The sequence below is a fragment of the Trichoderma aggressivum genome (genome assembly GCF_033847375.1).
Source record: "Trichoderma aggressivum f. europaeum strain CBS 100526 chromosome Unknown scaffold_009, whole genome shotgun sequence".
Classification (NCBI taxonomy): Eukaryota; Fungi; Ascomycota; class Sordariomycetes; order Hypocreales; family Hypocreaceae; genus Trichoderma; species Trichoderma aggressivum.
The window spans coordinates 706,609-725,002 of record NW_026946375.1 but is presented as its reverse complement, the minus strand read 5'-3'; the positions used below and the strand labels follow the sequence as shown (position 1 = coordinate 725,002).

Here is an 18,394-nt window from a genome sequence, read left to right as displayed (position 1 = left end):
TACAACTCGCTTCACCCAGCTCAACTTGACCAACAACGGCAAACAGATTGTCCATTGCAAGCGCCGCCAAGCTACTCTTCCACGTCTCGTCACACCGAGTCCCTGCCGTTCGAGATGCAGTTTCGGTCGTCTTCCGCTCTCCGGGCGTCTTTACATGCACCTGGACCAACAGAATGTTTCATCCTGAGGCTTCTGTCCAGTAGGGGATAGAGAAAGTCCACCGAGACACAAACGCCACCGTCACGCCTAAACTTCGCATTCAGCCTCACCGCTTCTCTGACATTACAATTTGTATCACCTCTCACTAAACGGACGGTGACATGAATATATCGTATTCGAGCACTCTTGTTTCCTCATTGCCTCAATTCTTGGCCTGCTGGTACGACTGTCTGCGAGTGGGGAGACACTCAGCCAACAACATGCAGTCTATCAGCGCCAATCGCCGATCAGACTACTCATATGCTTGTAATCCGGGAGCAGCTGGCGGATAGCTCTGTTGGTTCCCAAGAGTTGCTTGGCCAAGATGGGCCTTTCAAGTCAATCAGCTTCATCGTCTATTGGCCAGTCTTGAGCCGAATCTCGCGAATCTGAGGTGGATACGTACGATATGTGCACTCTATGTCAATCGCCGCCCACACCGACATCTGGTACAGCTGGGACCAGACAACGACCCTTCCTTTGGTCGTCCAAAATAGCATCCCAGCTCGGTTGTCCCATTGACATGCATGGAGCAGGGGAGAAAGAGAATCGAGTCAAGTATTGACGTGGATGTTCATCAACTGTCCTATGATGGGCCTTTTTAGGCTGATTAAACTGGAACTCAGCGCTGCTGCGTACGGAATATTACATTGAAAAGCCTTCCGGGACAAGTATAGCAACTGCCTGGCCGTTATCAGAGACCATCTTGGCCGTTGCAACGACGCCGTCATATACGAAAGCACATTTGAATGTTTACGAGGGGGGCTCCGTATCACGGCGGCTTGCGTTTGTGGTTTTTTTTGATGTCGGCCTCGTCCCTCGATTCGGCACGCCGTCCGCTCTGATCCAAGGTTATAAATGCGTTGGTTTGTTCGACTTGAAGAGATCAAACAAAAGTGCCATATAATGGAGAGCAAATAGAGTATCGCTTACGCCCGTTTGTTGCTGTGCATTCACGCAGTCTGATAACCGAGTGCGGCGGGCGGCAATGCGATGCAGGGTCTCTACCCACACGGGACGAACAGCTGGCTTCCGCGGACGGACTCTCGAACAAGACGAGGCTATCAAAAGAATGCTTGGACAGGATACAGCACTGACACTTAGGACTAGATACTGTAACCCGATGCTGTCGGATTCTACTCTATGATACATCTCAAACTTCTTTCAAAAGCTGAAAGAGAAAAAGGCCACCTTCAGACCCCAAGATATCGGTGTAAATATCTGTGGAGCAGCCATCCTTCCCTTCCCGGCTAGTTGTTTGAACGCAACCAACAACAACTTCATCCGGCCAATAACTCATCTCTCCATTACAAGGAACAGTGGAGCATGCAGTGTGATACAGACGTGCGGTTCCGTGGATTATCTCGAGGATATGCTCGTTATAAGCAATATCGGAAGCGGTGTTGGTCGCCCGATGCAGGGAATGGTGAGCCCAAGAAAATGAGGTGGTGGAGGGAGCCGACCCTTGTCCCGACAGATTCATTCAAGGCTTTCCATCTTATAAATTTCCAATAATCCCCAATACAAGAAGAAAAACCCGGGCTTTCCTCCTTCATTCGTTTTCCCATCCATTGCGACTCTCCACTACAAGAGAACTTCGACTCGTCCCCTTCTGCTCATGCTTAACCTAAACACTCGTAAATTCAGAATCAAGTCCTTGAAACATGGGCTCGCTGGCAAAGGCAACTGCCGAGTCGTCCGTGGACCGGTTGACGATACTGTCGAAAGCAATTGACGAGAAGACGCGAATCTTGGCCGATAAATTGCGAGCAAAGGGCCTCGAAGCTCCTTCATTCCAAGCAAATGGCCTTTCGGATTTCCCGCTCAACGAAGTAGATGATGAAGCCATCAAGGTTAGACAAGAGATTATAGCGCTGACACAAGAGCTCCATGATCTTGTCCTGGGTCCTCGCGAATGGTTAAAGACCATGGCTTGGGATGTAAGTTGCAGTTCTCAATGCTTTGACTTATAAAGAAGCCAGAAAAGTCCACATATGGAGTTGGAACCTGTATTAACTGTTTCTTTCAGGCCATCAGCTACATTCCTTTGCATGCTATATGCGAGTTCAAGATTGCAGAGGCTGTCCCATTGTCGGGGTCAATCACGTATGAAGATCTCGCAGTTGAAGTCCATCGTTTAAGTGGCACTACCATCATTCCGTCAGATCTACGGCGTCTGCTGCGCCTTGCTATTACCAACAACATGTTTCATGAGCCAAAGATTGGTTCGGTTGCTCATAACCGGACATCTTTACTTCTGTTAGATGATACGGCATTAGCTAACTGGGTGGCTTTTAACACAATGGATATGATGGGCCCGGTGGCCAACACAGTTGCAGCCATGAAGAAGTGGCCCGGATCGCAAGAGGCCAACGAGACGGTAAGGGGAAAGACGGCGAGTATAGCGAATGCTTGCTAATCAACTGGCGCCACAGGGAGTAAACATTACGTTTAATCATAATGACAGCTTTTTCGACCACTTACAGGCGGACGAGGCACGAGCGAAGCGGTATGCTGCAATGCTGCAGTCTCATGGTAGTCGAGAAGGGTACGACATATCCCATACCGTTTCAGGGTATCCGTGGGCGAGGCTAGGCTCTTCAACTGTTGTCGATGTAAGCACATGTCTCTCTTCAATTCTCCAAAACTCACTTACTTACCCACGAGACTAGATGGGTGGCAACGAAGGAGTTGTGTCGTTTGCCGTGGCGGAACAATTTCCTCAGCTGCGGTTCATCGTGCAAGATTTGTCCGGCATGCGCACGCCCAAGGCCATAGACAAGATACCCAAGAGTCTCGCCGATCGGGTATCTCTCACGACGCACGACTTTTTCCAGCCTCAGACAGAAAGCGCGGATGCATATCTGTTTCGACACATCTTCCATGCGTTCTCGGACAAGTACGCCATTGACATCCTTCGCGCGCTGGTTCCTGCTCTGCGGCCGGGAGCTCGAGTCATCATCAATGACATCGTTTTACCGGTTCCGGGTGTACTCTCGCAGTTAGAAGAGAAGAGTATTCGGACAATGGATGTGATGGTGAAGGCTGTTTGTAATTCACGACAGCGGGAGGTGGATGACTGGAGGAGCCTGTTTGAGCAGGCGGATAAGCGATTTCGATGGCAGGGGGCGTGGAAGTCGAGTGGCAAGTTGTGGTTTATAGAGAGTATATGGGAGCCTTAGGTTCAGTTTGTTGAGCTGACGTGTCTACACGTGGCATACTCAGCCAGCATTTGAATGATACTCATGGGATTTGCTGCATATTCTATGTCATGTTCTATATTAAATTCCACTTCTGGGATAAAAAGTATCGTGCCCTTTGTACGAAAAAAGGGCTATTAAACAATAAACAATTATCAACGTAATATATCCGCGCTCTTCACATCTTGTATGTAATTCCAGCCAACGAAGCCCTCTTGGCCGTGTTCTTCGTAGAGTTGACCATCATGGCCACATGATGGCTCAAAGCAACCAAATCCCCTGCCCTATCAAGGACAATAACCTCGACGTCAAATCGACCGTTGTAAGCCTGTTTGGACGTTGTTCGCACAAAGAGCCACCGTTCGCCCTCTGCCGGCAACGCCTTTTTCACCTCTAGATTCATAGCCAACGTAGGATACCACAACGCAGTCTTGCGCGTGAATTCGCCTCCCGCAACGGGAGCATCGTCCTCTGATCGAGGACGGTGTAGCTCGGGGATGAAAGCCGCCGTGCAGTCGACGACGAAGCCTAGAGATGTAGCTTTCAAGGGCTCACCGTTGCTGGTACACATCCACAAGTCAAACGAGGAGCCAGTTCCAGATTTCATAAAAGCGGCGCGGTTGTAAAAGAAACGAAGCTGCTGAACGGCAGTGACTCTCCGCTGAATCAAAAGATCCAGGGCTCCCCATTCCGGATCCTTGTTGGCGAGCATCTTGTCAAAATCAGCCGGCGGCGGCAACCGAGGCTGCAGCAACCATCCCGTGGGCAAGCTGATGCCGTTTTCCGCGGCGATGCTCCTGTTTGTTAGATACGCGGCGACGACTCTCTCCGACTTTGGCGAGCCCGTCGAGATCCATGGCGCTTGGGATAGTAGGTTGCCCTGGTAGAGCGTGATGTGCAGCACGGAGATGGAGCGGCCGGGCTTTACTTCCTCGACGACGAGAACAGCCGGGCCGGAGATGGTGCGGTTGAGAAACTCCCAGTGGGCGGTGATTGTGTCTGTGAGGTTCTTGTGTGCGAGATATTCCTTTGCTACGCGCAGGAAGACGGAGGCAACGTAGCCGCCATTTGGGACTTGAAGTGATGAACATTGTTACTTAGCTTTCATGTGGTGGAAACAAACGAATGTGAGAGCGTTGCATTATACATGTACTTACCGGCGCCTATGCAGAAGCTGGGCGAGAGATTTGCGGCAAACGTCCTTTCGTCAAGCCTTTGGACGGCGGTTTCTTCCTCCAGAGAGGCGGGAATCTTTGCCTCGGCAGTCATTTTTCGCTTTTCTCTTTATGATCGACTTGACCCTCAAGACATGTATGAGCGAAGTTGTCAAATAATACCCGACGGCAGAATCACTCCCGGTTTTCGTAACTGATTGTCCCGTTGTGTTTCGGTGTAACCGTCACAGCCACGAATCATCCAAAGGACTCTGAACACCGACACCGACAAAAGACGAAAACTAATCACGCCTTTCGATCCTTTGAATGCCCTCAACCCCATGTATATCGCCGGTGCGTTCCCGAACCGAGGCAACCCCACCCCCCCCAGCGTTGGCGATGGTACATAGTAGTAGTTGGTTTACTAACCAGCTGAAAGTGGAATATGCCTGTTTCGATGTAGATTGAATGCTGAGTGGCTTGTTAGTGGCCGAGGGGTTTATTTCTAGATGGGGAAACGAGCGGCTGGTTGTGGATTCTACTGTTTAATTTGATTTACATGTGCGAACACGTTTGATTTTGCGGGGATATCCTGGTGAATTTGGGGTAAACAGAAACGCCGACATGATGAATACCCGGGAATAAATCATCAACAATGCAAGGATACAGAGACAGTTTGGTTCTAGTTGTTCTTAAGATGACCGTCGACTATAAAAAATCTTGCTTGAGTTGCTGTCAATTAAACTCTTTGCTCTTTACCCCGGAATCCCTTGCCAATGGAGTTCCACATATCCACCGAACAAGGATCCATGCTAACATTACTATTGTGCATATTTTCAGTTTTCAAGTCATTTATTATCTTTTAAAATGAATTAGTTTACCACATACAAGCGCGTCAAGCCAACTCGTTGGTCTGGAATCTTATGCTCTAGTCTCTTTGTTTGGTCTCTCATCGTCGTCTACCGGCGCAAACTTGGACATCTTTCTCAAAGTAAGGCCATACTTCATAAACAAAAATGGCACCGGAATAGCAATCACCGCAACTCCTCCCAACAAAGACATTGCGGGCCCGACTCCCAAGGTATTGAACATGGGCGTGGCTGCCAGGGGGAATGAAGCCGCCAGAGCGCTTCTCAGAAGTGTATTGGCGGATGTCGCGCTTGCAGCGTATAAGCGGTACGTGTCGACGAGGAAGTTGATGCATTGCTGGAAGATGATGTTGAAGCCGGCTCCGATAAAGACGGCTGCCAATACAGGCACAACCCCTGGCACTCATGTTAGTATACTTGGGATGATCATGATTGTATCCAACCGCATTACAAACTCACAGTGAATCTTTGGATTTGCCGTCCATCCAAACCAGAATAAACCAATGGCAAAGACAATGCCACCGACCGCCATTGGAGCGCAACGAGCCTCTGGCACAGGCTTCCCTCCCGCGGCGTCGACGAGTCGTGCGTATCGAGGTTGATTTGCCAGGTTGACAAGCATGGCGCAGCCCACACCAGTCAAGAGGGCCAGGAATGGCAACGAGCTTGTCACCAGACCCCATCCCCTGTGTTGCGCAAAGACAATGGGGAACACCTCCAAGGTCATGTACAGCAGGCCGTAGACAAAGGACGCGTATAATGCTATGCACGTCACCATTGGTTCCGTGAATAACATGCGAAGAGGGCGAGAGAGATGCTTGGTGACGATGATTTTGGGCGAAAGCTTGGTCATTTCGTGAGGGTGGTAGTATGCTTGATTCCCCGTCTCCTTACGCAGACGCTCTGCCTTTCTCTTCAACAAAACGGGGGCATAAGTCTCTGGCAAGAAGATCAAAATTATGGTGGTGACCGTGAATGTCCAGATGGCCTGGATGTACTCGGTCCAACGCCAGCCAAGGTGAGGATTCACCGTCAAGGAGGCGCCGATGACAGGGCCCTGGAACTTGTTAAAACGAATCTGATCAGCGACACATTACAGGGAGGCATCATACCAGAGTAGGGCCGCCGACAACAGCAAGGGCATAAAACACCACGGCGGTGCCGCGAACTTTCGGGGGCCAGATGTCGCCCATGATTGCTCCCACGTTGCTCACCGGCGACGAAGCAAACAGTCCAGCGAAATATCTCGTTATCAGAACGGACTGGATGTTTTTGCTTGTCGCCGTGCCTATCGAGAATAACCCGACGGCCATCATTGGGAAAATTAAAGAAACTCGCCGACCCCATAGCTCCGAGATGGGCGCCCAGCAAAGCGGTCCAAACGCGAATCCCAGGCTAATCGGTTATCACAGTCAGAAATCATCAGGTTCTATAAGACGGATTGAATGAAAGGTATTGACTTACATGTAAAGCGAGATGCAAAGGACAGAAACCTCGTGGCCGATGTGAAAGACCTTTTGAAGCGTCGGCTCGGTGGGAGCCATTATGCTTGATCCCACACTGGCTGCCATGGCGATCAATCCCAATTGCAGGGTGATAAAGGCCCGGTACGGCGTGGACCAGTTGAATGGGTTTGCGGGCTCATTTTCATCCCACTTGACCAGGATCGGGGTTGTTGCTTCATCTTCTGCTGGCGAAGTGCTTTCTTCATGCAACAAGGTGGTCATGGGTGATATGTTTTGGTAGGTAAGAAGACGCGTCTTGGATGAGAAATAAGAGGCAGCCAGCTCAGATGTTCAATGTACTGTGTGGCCTAGAAGATTAAAAGAGAGTTTTAGAAGCAAGGTGAGAGGTGTGGCAAGCAGCATCTAAGAAGAGCTAGCTACTACCAATCGAGATTTTCATACACTTAAGAGGAGGGTGTGTCAGATGAAACATGAATCTAGAAGTTATCTAGGGTGAATGAAATGAAAGAATCTCTTTCCCCAAGTTGTGGTAGAGAGATTGATAACTCTTCATTATTTTTCATCCGCGTCTCTCTGCGGGACTACCCAACCGGCCGGAATGCATATCCGACACAGGGGCAAAAGCCGTGACGGAGGACCTTTATAGCGTCATACGTTTTGTAGGGCACGGCAGGTTGTTCCGAGATATCCGCAGTAGCCGCTGGCTATTAGCAATGAGAATGGTTGAGAGTATTACAAGATATTACAAGACAAATCAACGAGTTTGATCGTTGTTGCTTTGTTGGGGTCTAAACATTGTTATATATGGAAGAGATGTCCAGCCGATTTTTATTTTTGTTCTTTAATTGCTCGTCCATGTCGCTACTTCGATGGTATGTAAGACAGGGACGTAGCAAAACAAGCTGCAGTTTTATCTGATCTGGTTTCCATACGTTGACAGACTTACCAAGGTATGAGCCGCAATGGAAGAAGAGCTCATTTTTCAACAGTGAACATGATTCTCATTACTTGGATTAAAGACATTTAGAGAGTTCACCCCATGACAGGTTCGTGGTCTCAGTCGACGATAGAAGACTCTCTGTGTTGGTCACCCACAGCAATTCTCCTAGAGAGTAGAACAGAAGGTAAAAATAGCGGAAAGACTACGCTCTTGTTTGAGTTGGATGAGTATTTTCTTTTTGTAATCACTTCATGGCCCTTCATTTTGGCCATTGCAAAAGTGAAGCTTTTGCGGCTAATGCGGATATTGCGGATACTCATCAGCGCCCAGCCGGAACGCCCAGCCGGAATGGTGGGTAAACGCCCCCCGAAGCCGTCAACTATCCCCGATCATAAGCAGATCAGATAAGTCGAAGAGATTATCTATTCCAATCCACTCTATTGGACAGTTGAAGGAAACGACTCAGAATTGAATCTGAAGCACTATACAAGATGAAATTTGGGAGGTACGATAATTCTAAAGGGCAATTGGGTCACATTGGCAGAGGATTGATGTGTTGATGCAATCGTTGCAAGACATTGAACCATCTGCCTACAAGGTTTCTGGCTAAATGATGAATGGAGACGGGGACAACCAATTGTCTGCACAATATCTGACACCATTAGTTTGATCTATTACTTGACATCTGAGCTTCAAAATAAGGATCTACCTGGTAAGTCTATCATCAACGTATAAGCCATTTCGAAGCTTGACCCCCCCATCTGCCCATAACCCAAGACCATACTCACTCAAACGTCACCCGAATCACCTGGATATGATTGTTATTCGTATACGCAATCGTCAGCGTCTTCCCCGTCTCATCCAAAAACGGATACGCAACTCCCGCATACACAAACCCCCCATCGATCGGCTCCGCCTCAAACACTTCCCGATCTTCGCTCCACGGCCCTTCCAATTCCACCGCCGTTCTCAACGCCACCCTTGGACCATCTAGATGTAACAGTCAGCTCAGTCTCAGTCCCCCTTTCAAGAAAGTCTGTTTCCCACTTACTCAAATGAACATATATATAACACTTGAACCACTCGCTATACACAACCTGCCCCTGTCCAGCTCCCCACATCACCGCCGTCTCCGGATTATGCTCGTTCAACATCTCCCTCCGCCATCCCCTCGCTCTCCCCCACCAGTATTCATACTTGTCTAGGTCAAACGCTTCTGTTGCCTTGACCCGAGTCTGGTATATATACTCCGTCCCCGGCCACTCTGTTATGGTCTTGGGTGGATGGCCCCAAGCGTAGATGTACTCGCTGTTTACGTCTCTGTAGGTAGCAATGTCGCCGTACTTTGCCGTCGTAGAGCAATCCCACCACCAGCCGTGTTCTCCGAGGCGCTTGGTAGTAGTGGGAACGCCGTTGATAACCTCGACACGGGCGATGCCAGCATGACGATAGTTTTCATGGTCGTTCTTGATGTACAATCCGTGTCAGCGTATATCCAATAAACCCATCCGCTCTTCGCAACTCACAATCAAATAATACACCGCCCCAACGCCCTCCCCCTCCCCATCAACCTCCACAAGACTCGTCCCCCCAAACCCAAACATATTCGTCTCCCCCCACCGCTCCTCAAACGGCGTAAACTGCAACGGATGCGCCACCGGCTCATCCCCATTCAAATGCACATCATGCACCAGCAGCGGATCCCCGGTCAAGATCGCCACCGAGTTCCTCACCATCCCGTGGAACCCCTCCGGGTCCGGCTCCCGCTCCGGGTCCGTCACCCCGGGACTGCACCACAGCGTATCCCCGTACACGCCGAACCACCGTCCGCCAATGTGGCCCGCGAAGCCGAGGTCCCGGCGGACGGCCGTGTTGCTGGACTTTTGCTCGCCGAGATATTCGGTGGAGAAGCCGCGGATGGGGTTCTCGCCCGCTGGCTGGGTGTTGTCGATGCCGGACCAGGGTTTGGGTCGAGTTTGGGGTTGCTCTTCGGGTTGAGTGGCACCGTCGCTCTTTTTCCCGGTTAGAGTTTGGAAGAGTTTCTTGAAGCCCCCCATGGTCGTGTTGAGAGTTGTGAATACGGTTTCTGAGATGAGTACACAATTGGAACATGGAAGACAGCGCAAAGGTGAAATCTCCCCACACTAAAACCACTCTGCTGAAGTCTGGTATCAATCATCCACAGTCGAAATCAAGGTGATTGATAGGCCTTATAACAAAATTAAGCTCCGTAACGGCCAGTCCTTCCCCACACCGGCGACGTCATCAGCCGTCTGATCTAGGAACCGGGATACTCTGGCATGTGAAGTGGAGGCTGGCGGCACGGCTTCAAGTGTCCGGTCAAATAGCGATCCATCGCGGAAGCTTCCGGACGGCTAGCGCTGGTCTTTGGGCTGTGGCATGAATAGGGAGGGCATGCAATTCATTCCTGGCAATATTCAAAAACTCTCTATTTTTTGGGGGGTATCTATGTATGCAAAGACTGCTATGCTCCGCGCATGTGATAATGCTAATGGTAATGGTGATGATGAATGAGAATGAGGACCAAATCCCGCTCTTTGAAACGACAGCCTTCTCCAACAGTCGTAAACATCGTCTCGTGTCGTCCGGCAACGAGCATCAACAGGAATAGCGCGACCTTAGAGCCGAACAAACACCTTTCCGAAAATCTCCCTCGCCTTGACTAGGTTGATGAGGCTCATCCGCTCATTGTCCAAGTGTGCCGAGTCGCTGGCGCGTCCGCATGGCAAGTGGGCCGCCGGTGCTCCGAATTCCTTTTCGAGGAAGCGGATGGCTGGGATGGAACCACCTTCGCGAATGTACAGCGGCTTCTTTGGCTTGCACACGGAGGGGTCGGGCGACTCCTGACGAGGTGCTTTGCTGTCACCATTTTCGCCTAGACTCGGCTTTGAGGCGACTCCTTGGCGTGCCTCAAAACGTTCAGGCCAAGCCTCCACGATGGCATCACACAATGTGCGGAAAATATCATTGGTCGGGTCACCTAGCCACGGCTCGGCTTTGTTGTCGATGCAAATCCGCATCCGGTTCTCCGACTCGAGGCCTGCAAACTCTCGTTGTAGGAAGCTTGTCAGCGCCGTCGCCACTACATCCACTTCTTGCCCCGGCACCAGTCGCATACTGATGTGCGCATTGGCATGGCTGCTGACTAGACTGCCGTCCGGCCCCGAGACGCTGTACCGATGAATTGTCAGGTTTGGCTCCCGCCATCTCGCCAAGAGTGACCTCTTGATATCTGCCTCGGATACGGCCTCTGTGCTGCGGCGCAGTAGGATGGAGGCAATGTCATCGTAGCGAGCCTCTTCCTCCTTTGTCACTGGTGGAATACCGTCGTAAAAGCCCGGGATCAAGACTCGATTGCCACGGCCCTTTAGTCTTGACAGGACCGTTGTGAGGTCTGAGAGGGGTTCGTCATTCATATGGGAACCATCGACACCAGAGTGTGAATCAGGGCGCGATGAATCGACGCAGACGGTAGCGTGGAGGACGCCGCGAAGCCCGTATGTCAGACATGGAACTTCGTCATCTAGCCAGTAACTGTTGGCCAGCAGGATGTAATCCACAGGTCCAATACGCTCCTTGTTCGTCTGGATGACTTTTTCGAATCCCCTGGATCCACATTCCTCTTCTCCTTCAATCAAGAAGATGACGTCGTTTTCTAGCTTCTGCGCTTGCATCAGATCCGTTACGGCGAAGAGTGCGGCGAGGATAGGGCCCTTGTTGTCGCTGACACCACGTCCATAGAGAAATCCATTAGTTCCGTGGACGGTAAAGGGATCAGTTGCCCATTTGCTCTTGTCGTTATCAGCTGACACTACATCGTAATGCCCATAAAACAGAATTCGCTTCCGTTTGTCAACAGCCTCCTTCTTCCCGGAGAACTTTGCCAGTACGATGGGGTTGTGCGACTCCCCCGTGCTGAGCATTTCAACATATCCGCCCATGCGCTTAAAGAGTGCGCCTAGATATGTGGCTCCTTTGCGACAATCCTCTGCGAATTCGGGCCGTGACGAAACGGTCTTGTACGAGACAAACTCTGTCAGGGCAGAGAGAAGGACGTCGTCTTCGGCTTGGCTCTTGGAACTTGATTGGGCATCTGCTTCATCCTTGATGTTCCACACACAGATGTCGTTGTCGTTGGCTCCGGTGATGTAATACCGTTCGTTCTTGTAGGTTGAGCAAGCAGATGCCAAGATTTTGCTTTTTTCTTTGCCGTTGTGCGCTTTCCACTGATGGAGACACTTGTACTTTTCGGTGACATTCCTTGAGACATGCTGGTAATTCCCATAATGCGCCGTGCTGAATTTCTGCAGAGCATATCGTCAGTAGGTGTTTGGAGAAGGGGAGAAGTCAATTGGAGGGGTTTGATGTAATAAGGAGGGGAACTCACGTTGGCCCAACCGTCGGCAGAAGTAGTCCAAAGGTATCCCCAGCCCATCTGCAGTGACATGATGTCGTGGTTCTGCGCCTTAATCACCCTCAGTCTCTGGGCAGTGTCCAGGTCCCAGAGCTCCACGATGCCGTCAAGCTTGCCCGCATATAAAAAGGAGCCATCCCGTGCCAGAGACAGCACCGACTCGCCATCATCAGTACCAAGGGACATGATCTCTCGGATGCCGCTGCGCTGGGGATCGTCCACGTCGCTTCTGCCGGGGTAACCGAGGCACCAAAGTTTGATTGTACCATCTCCACCACCCGAGATTAGCACCTCTTCCTCGGGGCCAGCTTCCACAGTAGGTCCCTTTGCAATGAGCATGCAGTATACGTATCCATAGTGGGCAAACTTGCGAACGGCACCGCTGTCGATTTCCAGGGTACATTTGGCTTGGGGAATCAGCCCCCATTTATCCTCGCTCCGTCTCGGGGTGCTCGTTCCGCCAATGGCTTTGGAGTCAAAGAACCGATGGCTTCTTCGATCGGGATGTCGCTGGGAGTCAGGAGTCGACTTTGTGGTCGGATCGCTCAGGCTGACCCATTGGATCGTCATGTTCTGTGCGCCAATGTACAGTGTGTCGTGCTGCGGGCTGTACGCCGTGGAGAAGATGTCGCCGACATCGTGGTTGCCGTAGATTTCGTAGAGGCGACGGAGGGATTTGGGGCACCACACATTGATGATGGGATCGCAGGCGCTCGAGAAGAGATAGTTGCCGTCGGGCGAGAGAGAAAGCGACATGACACTCCGCTTATGCGCCTGGATTTGCTGGACCTGGTGAAAGGTAGACAGCGACCAGACGACAATCTCGCCATCTTGCGTTCCAGCATAGATTGAGTCGTGTTCGGGGCTGACGGCGAGGGCGAGCACGCTGCTGTTGTGCTTGAGGCTGTGAAGCAGCTCTGGCGGTGATTCCGGGCAATCGGAGGCTTCGAGCGCCGGCAGAACTGCCATGGCGGCCGGATCGGCCATGAATGAAGGCATCGTGGCTGGAGTTTAATGATTAGAATTTGCTCGCGAAGCAGCTGGCAGTCTTGAAGGTTTGACTGGAATTTGAAGATGGCGGGGCACGCGAGCGTTTGCAGCGAATCATGACATGGAGAGCGACTTGAAGGACGGGAATAGGAGGGAATTGGAGTTTGCAACGAGGTCGAGTCACACGCGCTCTGAGGTGAGATATTAGAAGAAGCGCGCGGATCGCGAAATGGCAGTTGCTGGACGTTGGATGGGGAAAAAAGAGTTTGTCTCTATTGTTGCTGAGGTGAGGCCAATGACTCTGACAATGACGTGCTTAGCGCGGTATCGGCGCCATCTCAGCGGGCCTTGTAGAAGGGAAGCAGAACGTGCGAGTCAACTGAAGTCCCTGTAAACACAGACCTTGTCAGGGGTAACGCAGAGCAGCCCTCTTTGGGCATCTGGAGTCTAGATGGTCCCATTTCCTCGATATCGTGAATGGCGAGATCGCTTCGTCTTCTTCGTGATTGAGGCTCTGGCTTTTGGCTTCGGTCTTTCCGTCGCAATGCAACCGTGCTGACGCTACATCTGCACAGTGCCCCTCTAGATCGCACAACATGGTGCTGCTGCTGGATGTGATGCATTGTAACACTGTATGTGTATCATGGGATTGGATGAATGTTGTGTGTGTGATATCAAGGCTGGAATGCCGTGCAACCTTCCATCTGACTCACCAATGATTCTTCGAAACAGACTACCGGCGCACTGCTTCATAAATTGATCCTTGACTGCCATGTTGTCGCATTCAAGACACGCTGCAGCTGGCCGTGGTTTCGCCATCTGGTGACTGTCGTTTCAATTGTCAAAACATATAGGAAGAGGTGGTACTTTTTGCTATACGATGCAGCAACCACAAATGACAGAAAATCAGCGACGAACAATGATATTTATCTTTCCAAGAAAGACCAGAAGAATAATCAGAATAATCAAAATAATGCAACTAAAATAAATAAACAGTCATGGAGCTCCACGAACGTCCGTCGCCGTCCGTCAATGGCCGTCACTCGCGGCTGATCTGAGCGCCTCCTAAGCACACTGTTTTCTGCTTACCGTCGTGTTGGCTCTACATCTCCCTACCTAGGTAGTATTGAGGCTTATGCATGCAGTTGAAACTTTGATCGCTAGAATCTACATTGAACTTTGTTGGCTACACATTCCTATCTAGGCATGGACGCTCTTCTACCCGGGTAGATACGGGAACCAAGAAACACTAGGTGAGAGACAGGGGCCATCTCGAGAGCTGAGAGCTGATATCCCCCCTTTGAATGCGACGAGCATGTTGTTGGCCTCGTATACGAAGCGTGTAGACCAGGCGCCATGGCCACCATCATTCATGGGTGGAATGTACATGTATGCAAAACTCGGCCAGCGCATACGCTCACGATGGGACAAGTCGGTTGATGCTCAGCCACTCTCGCGGTTGTTTCTTTGAGTCCGCATCGGCTTCAAATTTGCATAGAACGATGAGTCTTAAATCATGGAAGCACGTGTAGAAACAGCTTCTCTAGACATGTAATCTAGATTTTGGGTCAGACATTCCCTCTTTCGCGTCCTTTCCCCCTTCCAACTTTCCGCCACCAAGCGGTCCTGCTAAAGGCGTGTCACTGCAGCTTCCCATAACCTTAGTGATGTCTTGTGTTGCAACATCGAGCAGTCATCTAGAGCAAGAATAGTCGAGAAATCATGCCATGGAGGCAACTGTGGACGAGAATTGTTGCAAGTCGAAACGTAGGCAAGGCTTCTTCGACATCGTAAAAGGGGGAATATGACATCCATGGAGCAGAGGCTCAACATCTGCGCTGCATAAAAAGCGTATCCCAGCTTCAAAATCCACAAGATCGTCTCGATTACAACTCACATTCAAAAGAGACAACAACGTAACCTGGACAAAATGCAATTCTCCGCCTTTCTCACGCAGCTCATGGGCCTTGCAAGCGTCATAGCCGCAAAGAGTTACTTCACCATCACCCTTCATGCGCCTCAACATGCAGTTCTCAACGGCAAAGTCATCAACGCCCGGGACAGGTCCTTCATCATTGGAGCCCAAAGTCCCAGCACACGCTGCGGCCTCAGCGATCTCGCTCAGTGTCCGGCTGGCGATAGTACACTCGTCAACAGCGATATGTCGTTTCTTGCCGTAAGTCCAGCCACATGCGAGGCTTTAAGCAGTCCCAACATTATATCGATCAGAGTAGAGAACCATACTAATAAATTATATGCTGCGTGTGTATAGTCCGCGGCTCCTGGTGGCCAATTCATCTACGTCGCTCCGGATGGCTCCGTCAGCTACCCCCCGGCTCACTCATCGTTGCGTCCTCCAGGTGCCCAAATAGGCGGCTTTCACTCGTACCCAGTCCCAATAGATACTGGAGAATCTGTCAATGTCCTCAACTGGCGGTCGAACGATGGTACGGCTGGCTTATGGGCGTGCCCTGTTTCCCCAGGAGCACCTGTTGCTTACCAGGCAGTGCTCAAGGCGGCAACCGCACGATTCAACGGCCTGGGATGCCTAGCTGTGGATGGTATCCGGATTCAACCGGCTGGGAGTGCCTTTGGGGCTTGGGAGTATACGTGAAAATCTTTGCCGGCTGAGATACCATCAAATTGATGTCGTGCTCGACTGCATCCGAAATCTGTGCGTCTAAGCGCGGGCGCGGCCCAGATGTTAATGCAGGGAGAGGCGGCATCCGTGGCCTGAGCTGTAGTGTTCTGGTATGCTCATGCAATTAGCATCAATAAATCGCTGAAACTCTTGTCGCTGGCCGACATGTAATTACACGTGGGGTTATATCGAAAGAACTGATGCGCGAAGAACGTAGGTAATTAACAAGTTGTTGCTTAGAGGCTGAAGATGACACGATACCTCCAAGGCTTTCTCATGTTTCCAGAGTCCAGAGATTTGTTGACAAAGTACATGTAAGCAGGTGTGGTCTTGATGCGTAAGATCCTCCGCTATCATACTTGTACGTACATAGTCGCTCATCACAAGCAGCATGGGATACACATGGAACGAATAAGGCGTTGTCATTTACTTGGCGATGGTTTCACAAGGCAATTTAAGGAAATGGGCAGCTGAGTTTGATTACTTGACATGGTTTGAAGCCAACCTATCACATTCCACTCTACATTCCACGTATAACAATGTTATATGAAGCTGATTCATCGTCGAAAGAATTTCTCGAGAAGCACTCAGGTTATCTGGCACAATTGAAGGAAGATCACCACAAGATGGCTTCATGCTTCTCAATACCGGATGATAATGAGAATGCCGAGGACCCAAGTGAAGAGGCATCACCGATCCTGCATAACTGGGATGGTCTTGTCCAGCCGCTACCTAATCAGGTAGATGCCAAATTACAAACCCTGATGTACAAGCTTCTCGATCAGCTTGACTCAGGTAACTGGAATCACACTTTCAACGAGACCGATCGCAACTGTCGTCCCAGCGATGCGGTAGTTCGCACCTACATCAACCATATGAGAAATGGCCTTGAAGCTCTCCTAGAACTCAGCCCAATCGTGCGGAAGCAGAGTTGGTCGGATGCTGTGGCATACGCCCGTGCGGTAATACAAGAGCCTCAAGACACTGTGCAACGTTCAAAAGCCACGTGGGCTAGATCATGCTCAATCATTCATCGGGAACTGAAGAAAAGATTTGGGCAAGAAGTGAAATCAATGGCTGCTCAGGGGTGTACACAGCTAGTATCTGACCATTACCTTGGTAATAGACTCAGTGTGTCACACGTGGATAAAGAGGCGAGCTTTCGCCAGCAACTCCTCAGGTTAAAGCCGAGCCTCGCATACTATCCTGATAGCAGCCCCTTGGCGGTAGGAACCTACGAAAGTGCCTTTCTTTCCTGCTCTCTGGTGGCATCGGCTTGGCTCCCTCTTGAGGAAGCCTTGAAATACGCAGCCATATGCCATTTATCGGTATGTGATGACTATTGGAACTTTACCGGCACAGAAACCGAAGTTCGGGTCCGATTGGTCGCCCAGTCAATTGGTGCTGCTTTCGACTTTGGTGACAGAGCAATCAATGTTCTTATTGATGGCACTGCATTACAAGCCGTTGGGTTGAGCAACGAGGTGTCTTTGCAATCTGCTATGGCTTGGAGGGCGGCAAGTGGCGGAGCTACGGCATACAATGGACATACACTTGGGAATGAAACTCTCGAAGATGGCCTTGTTGCACCTCAGGTCATTCTTGCCATTCACGATCTGTTCGACTGGAGGACCGACATTGCAGCTGGAAACTCTGAGAATGGCTTCTTCGTTGCATATGGGCTTGGGACTACCGATCCATTTCACGCATATCTGGAGGCGGCGTTGCTCCTCGCGTGTTCACACCCGAGATCTGGCGTCTACGCAATTGCCTCCATCACAATAGCCGCTTTTATTTCTTGTCGATATTCGTCATATAAATACTTGGCTGTGGATATGGAGCTTCCAGAGCCGTGTCCTAGATGTGTTGAACTTCTTCAAGCACTGACGGAAAAGGCAGGCTTTGGTTGGGCGCCGAAGTCGCCCCCAAAGAGTTTTGAAGAGGGGGAGCAAGTCCGCCGACTGTGCCAGCGTTGGGCTGATCGATACGAAGATGACGGTTTGGTTCAAGAGGGACTTGGTTGGTTCCAGAGCCTCGTGGCTACGGGTACAATACGGATGTTTGATGCACTTGTCAAGATTCCTGAGATTGACAAGGCTGCTGGTTGGGTCTAGGGCGAATATGCCCACATGCAGTGTGTTTTATTGCGAGACTGTGCTATTTATTCCAATACTATTCCAATGATCCCCAAAACACCGTTTATACCCAGTAAAACTGGTGTCTAGCCATATTCGCAGCTTCGGGATGCAGATGACAAAACTCACGAAGCAATGCCTTTCCCTGAAGCAGTCCACGAAAGATGGCGTCCATTTATCTCCACTCTTGACCCGATTCCATATCTCGAGACAGAAATTTATACTTGAAAAAGGCCTGACGAACGCCGTCCGCTGTTCTGTTACAAAAGGTTCCCTACACCCAATGCTCGTTAGATGTTTGATGCCAAGGCGTCTTGCGAACAGGTAGGACCATCTTACCGCAATCACCTCCCAACTCATCCTGTC

General features: G+C 50.6%; 7 protein-coding genes across 7 annotated transcripts; 3 read left to right on the top strand and 4 right to left on the bottom strand.

The window, feature by feature from the left end:
• Positions 1–1,862: 1,862 nt before the first annotated feature.
• On the top strand, positions 1,863–3,380 carry Triagg1_3340 (uncharacterized protein; the record flags this gene model as incomplete). The annotated part of the gene is made up of 4 exons (XM_062897622.1): positions 1,863–2,138; positions 2,228–2,578; positions 2,634–2,813; positions 2,871–3,380. 4 exons carry the CDS (start codon positions 1,863–1,865, stop codon positions 3,378–3,380), a joined length of 1,317 nt encoding a protein of 438 aa, XP_062757864.1.
• Positions 3,381–3,576: 196 nt separating this feature from the next.
• Triagg1_3339 (uncharacterized protein) lies at positions 3,577–4,667 on the bottom strand (the record flags this gene model as incomplete). Its single annotated transcript, XM_062897621.1, has 2 exons — positions 3,577–4,472; positions 4,556–4,667. The coding sequence occupies 2 exons, from the start codon at positions 4,665–4,667 to the stop codon at positions 3,577–3,579; spliced, it is 1,008 nt and encodes a 335-aa protein (XP_062757863.1).
• An 806-nt stretch (positions 4,668–5,473) lies between these two features.
• Triagg1_3338 (uncharacterized protein) lies at positions 5,474–7,148 on the bottom strand (the record flags this gene model as incomplete). Its single annotated transcript, XM_062897619.1, has 4 exons — positions 5,474–5,817; positions 5,881–6,478; positions 6,534–6,816; positions 6,886–7,148. The coding sequence occupies 4 exons, from the start codon at positions 7,146–7,148 to the stop codon at positions 5,474–5,476; spliced, it is 1,488 nt and encodes a 495-aa protein (XP_062757862.1).
• Positions 7,149–8,611: 1,463 nt separating this feature from the next.
• Positions 8,612–9,884, bottom strand: Triagg1_3337 (uncharacterized protein; the record flags this gene model as incomplete). Its single annotated transcript, XM_062897618.1, has 3 exons — positions 8,612–8,817; positions 8,879–9,293; positions 9,354–9,884. 3 exons carry the CDS (start codon positions 9,882–9,884, stop codon positions 8,612–8,614), a joined length of 1,152 nt encoding a protein of 383 aa, XP_062757861.1.
• A 582-nt stretch (positions 9,885–10,466) lies between these two features.
• On the bottom strand, positions 10,467–13,261 carry Triagg1_3336 (uncharacterized protein; the record flags this gene model as incomplete). The annotated part of the gene is made up of 2 exons (XM_062897617.1): positions 10,467–12,152; positions 12,236–13,261. 2 exons carry the CDS (start codon positions 13,259–13,261, stop codon positions 10,467–10,469), a joined length of 2,712 nt encoding a protein of 903 aa, XP_062757860.1.
• A 1,921-nt stretch (positions 13,262–15,182) lies between these two features.
• Positions 15,183–15,866, top strand: Triagg1_3335 (uncharacterized protein; the record flags this gene model as incomplete). The annotated part of the gene is made up of 2 exons (XM_062897616.1): positions 15,183–15,428; positions 15,525–15,866. The coding sequence occupies 2 exons, from the start codon at positions 15,183–15,185 to the stop codon at positions 15,864–15,866; spliced, it is 588 nt and encodes a 195-aa protein (XP_062757859.1).
• Positions 15,867–16,432: 566 nt separating this feature from the next.
• Triagg1_3334 (uncharacterized protein) lies at positions 16,433–18,007 on the top strand (the record flags this gene model as incomplete). The annotated part of the gene is made up of 1 exon (XM_062897615.1): positions 16,433–18,007. One exon carries the CDS (start codon positions 16,433–16,435, stop codon positions 18,005–18,007), a length of 1,575 nt encoding a protein of 524 aa, XP_062757858.1.
• Between the last annotated feature and the right edge of the window lie 387 nt (positions 18,008–18,394).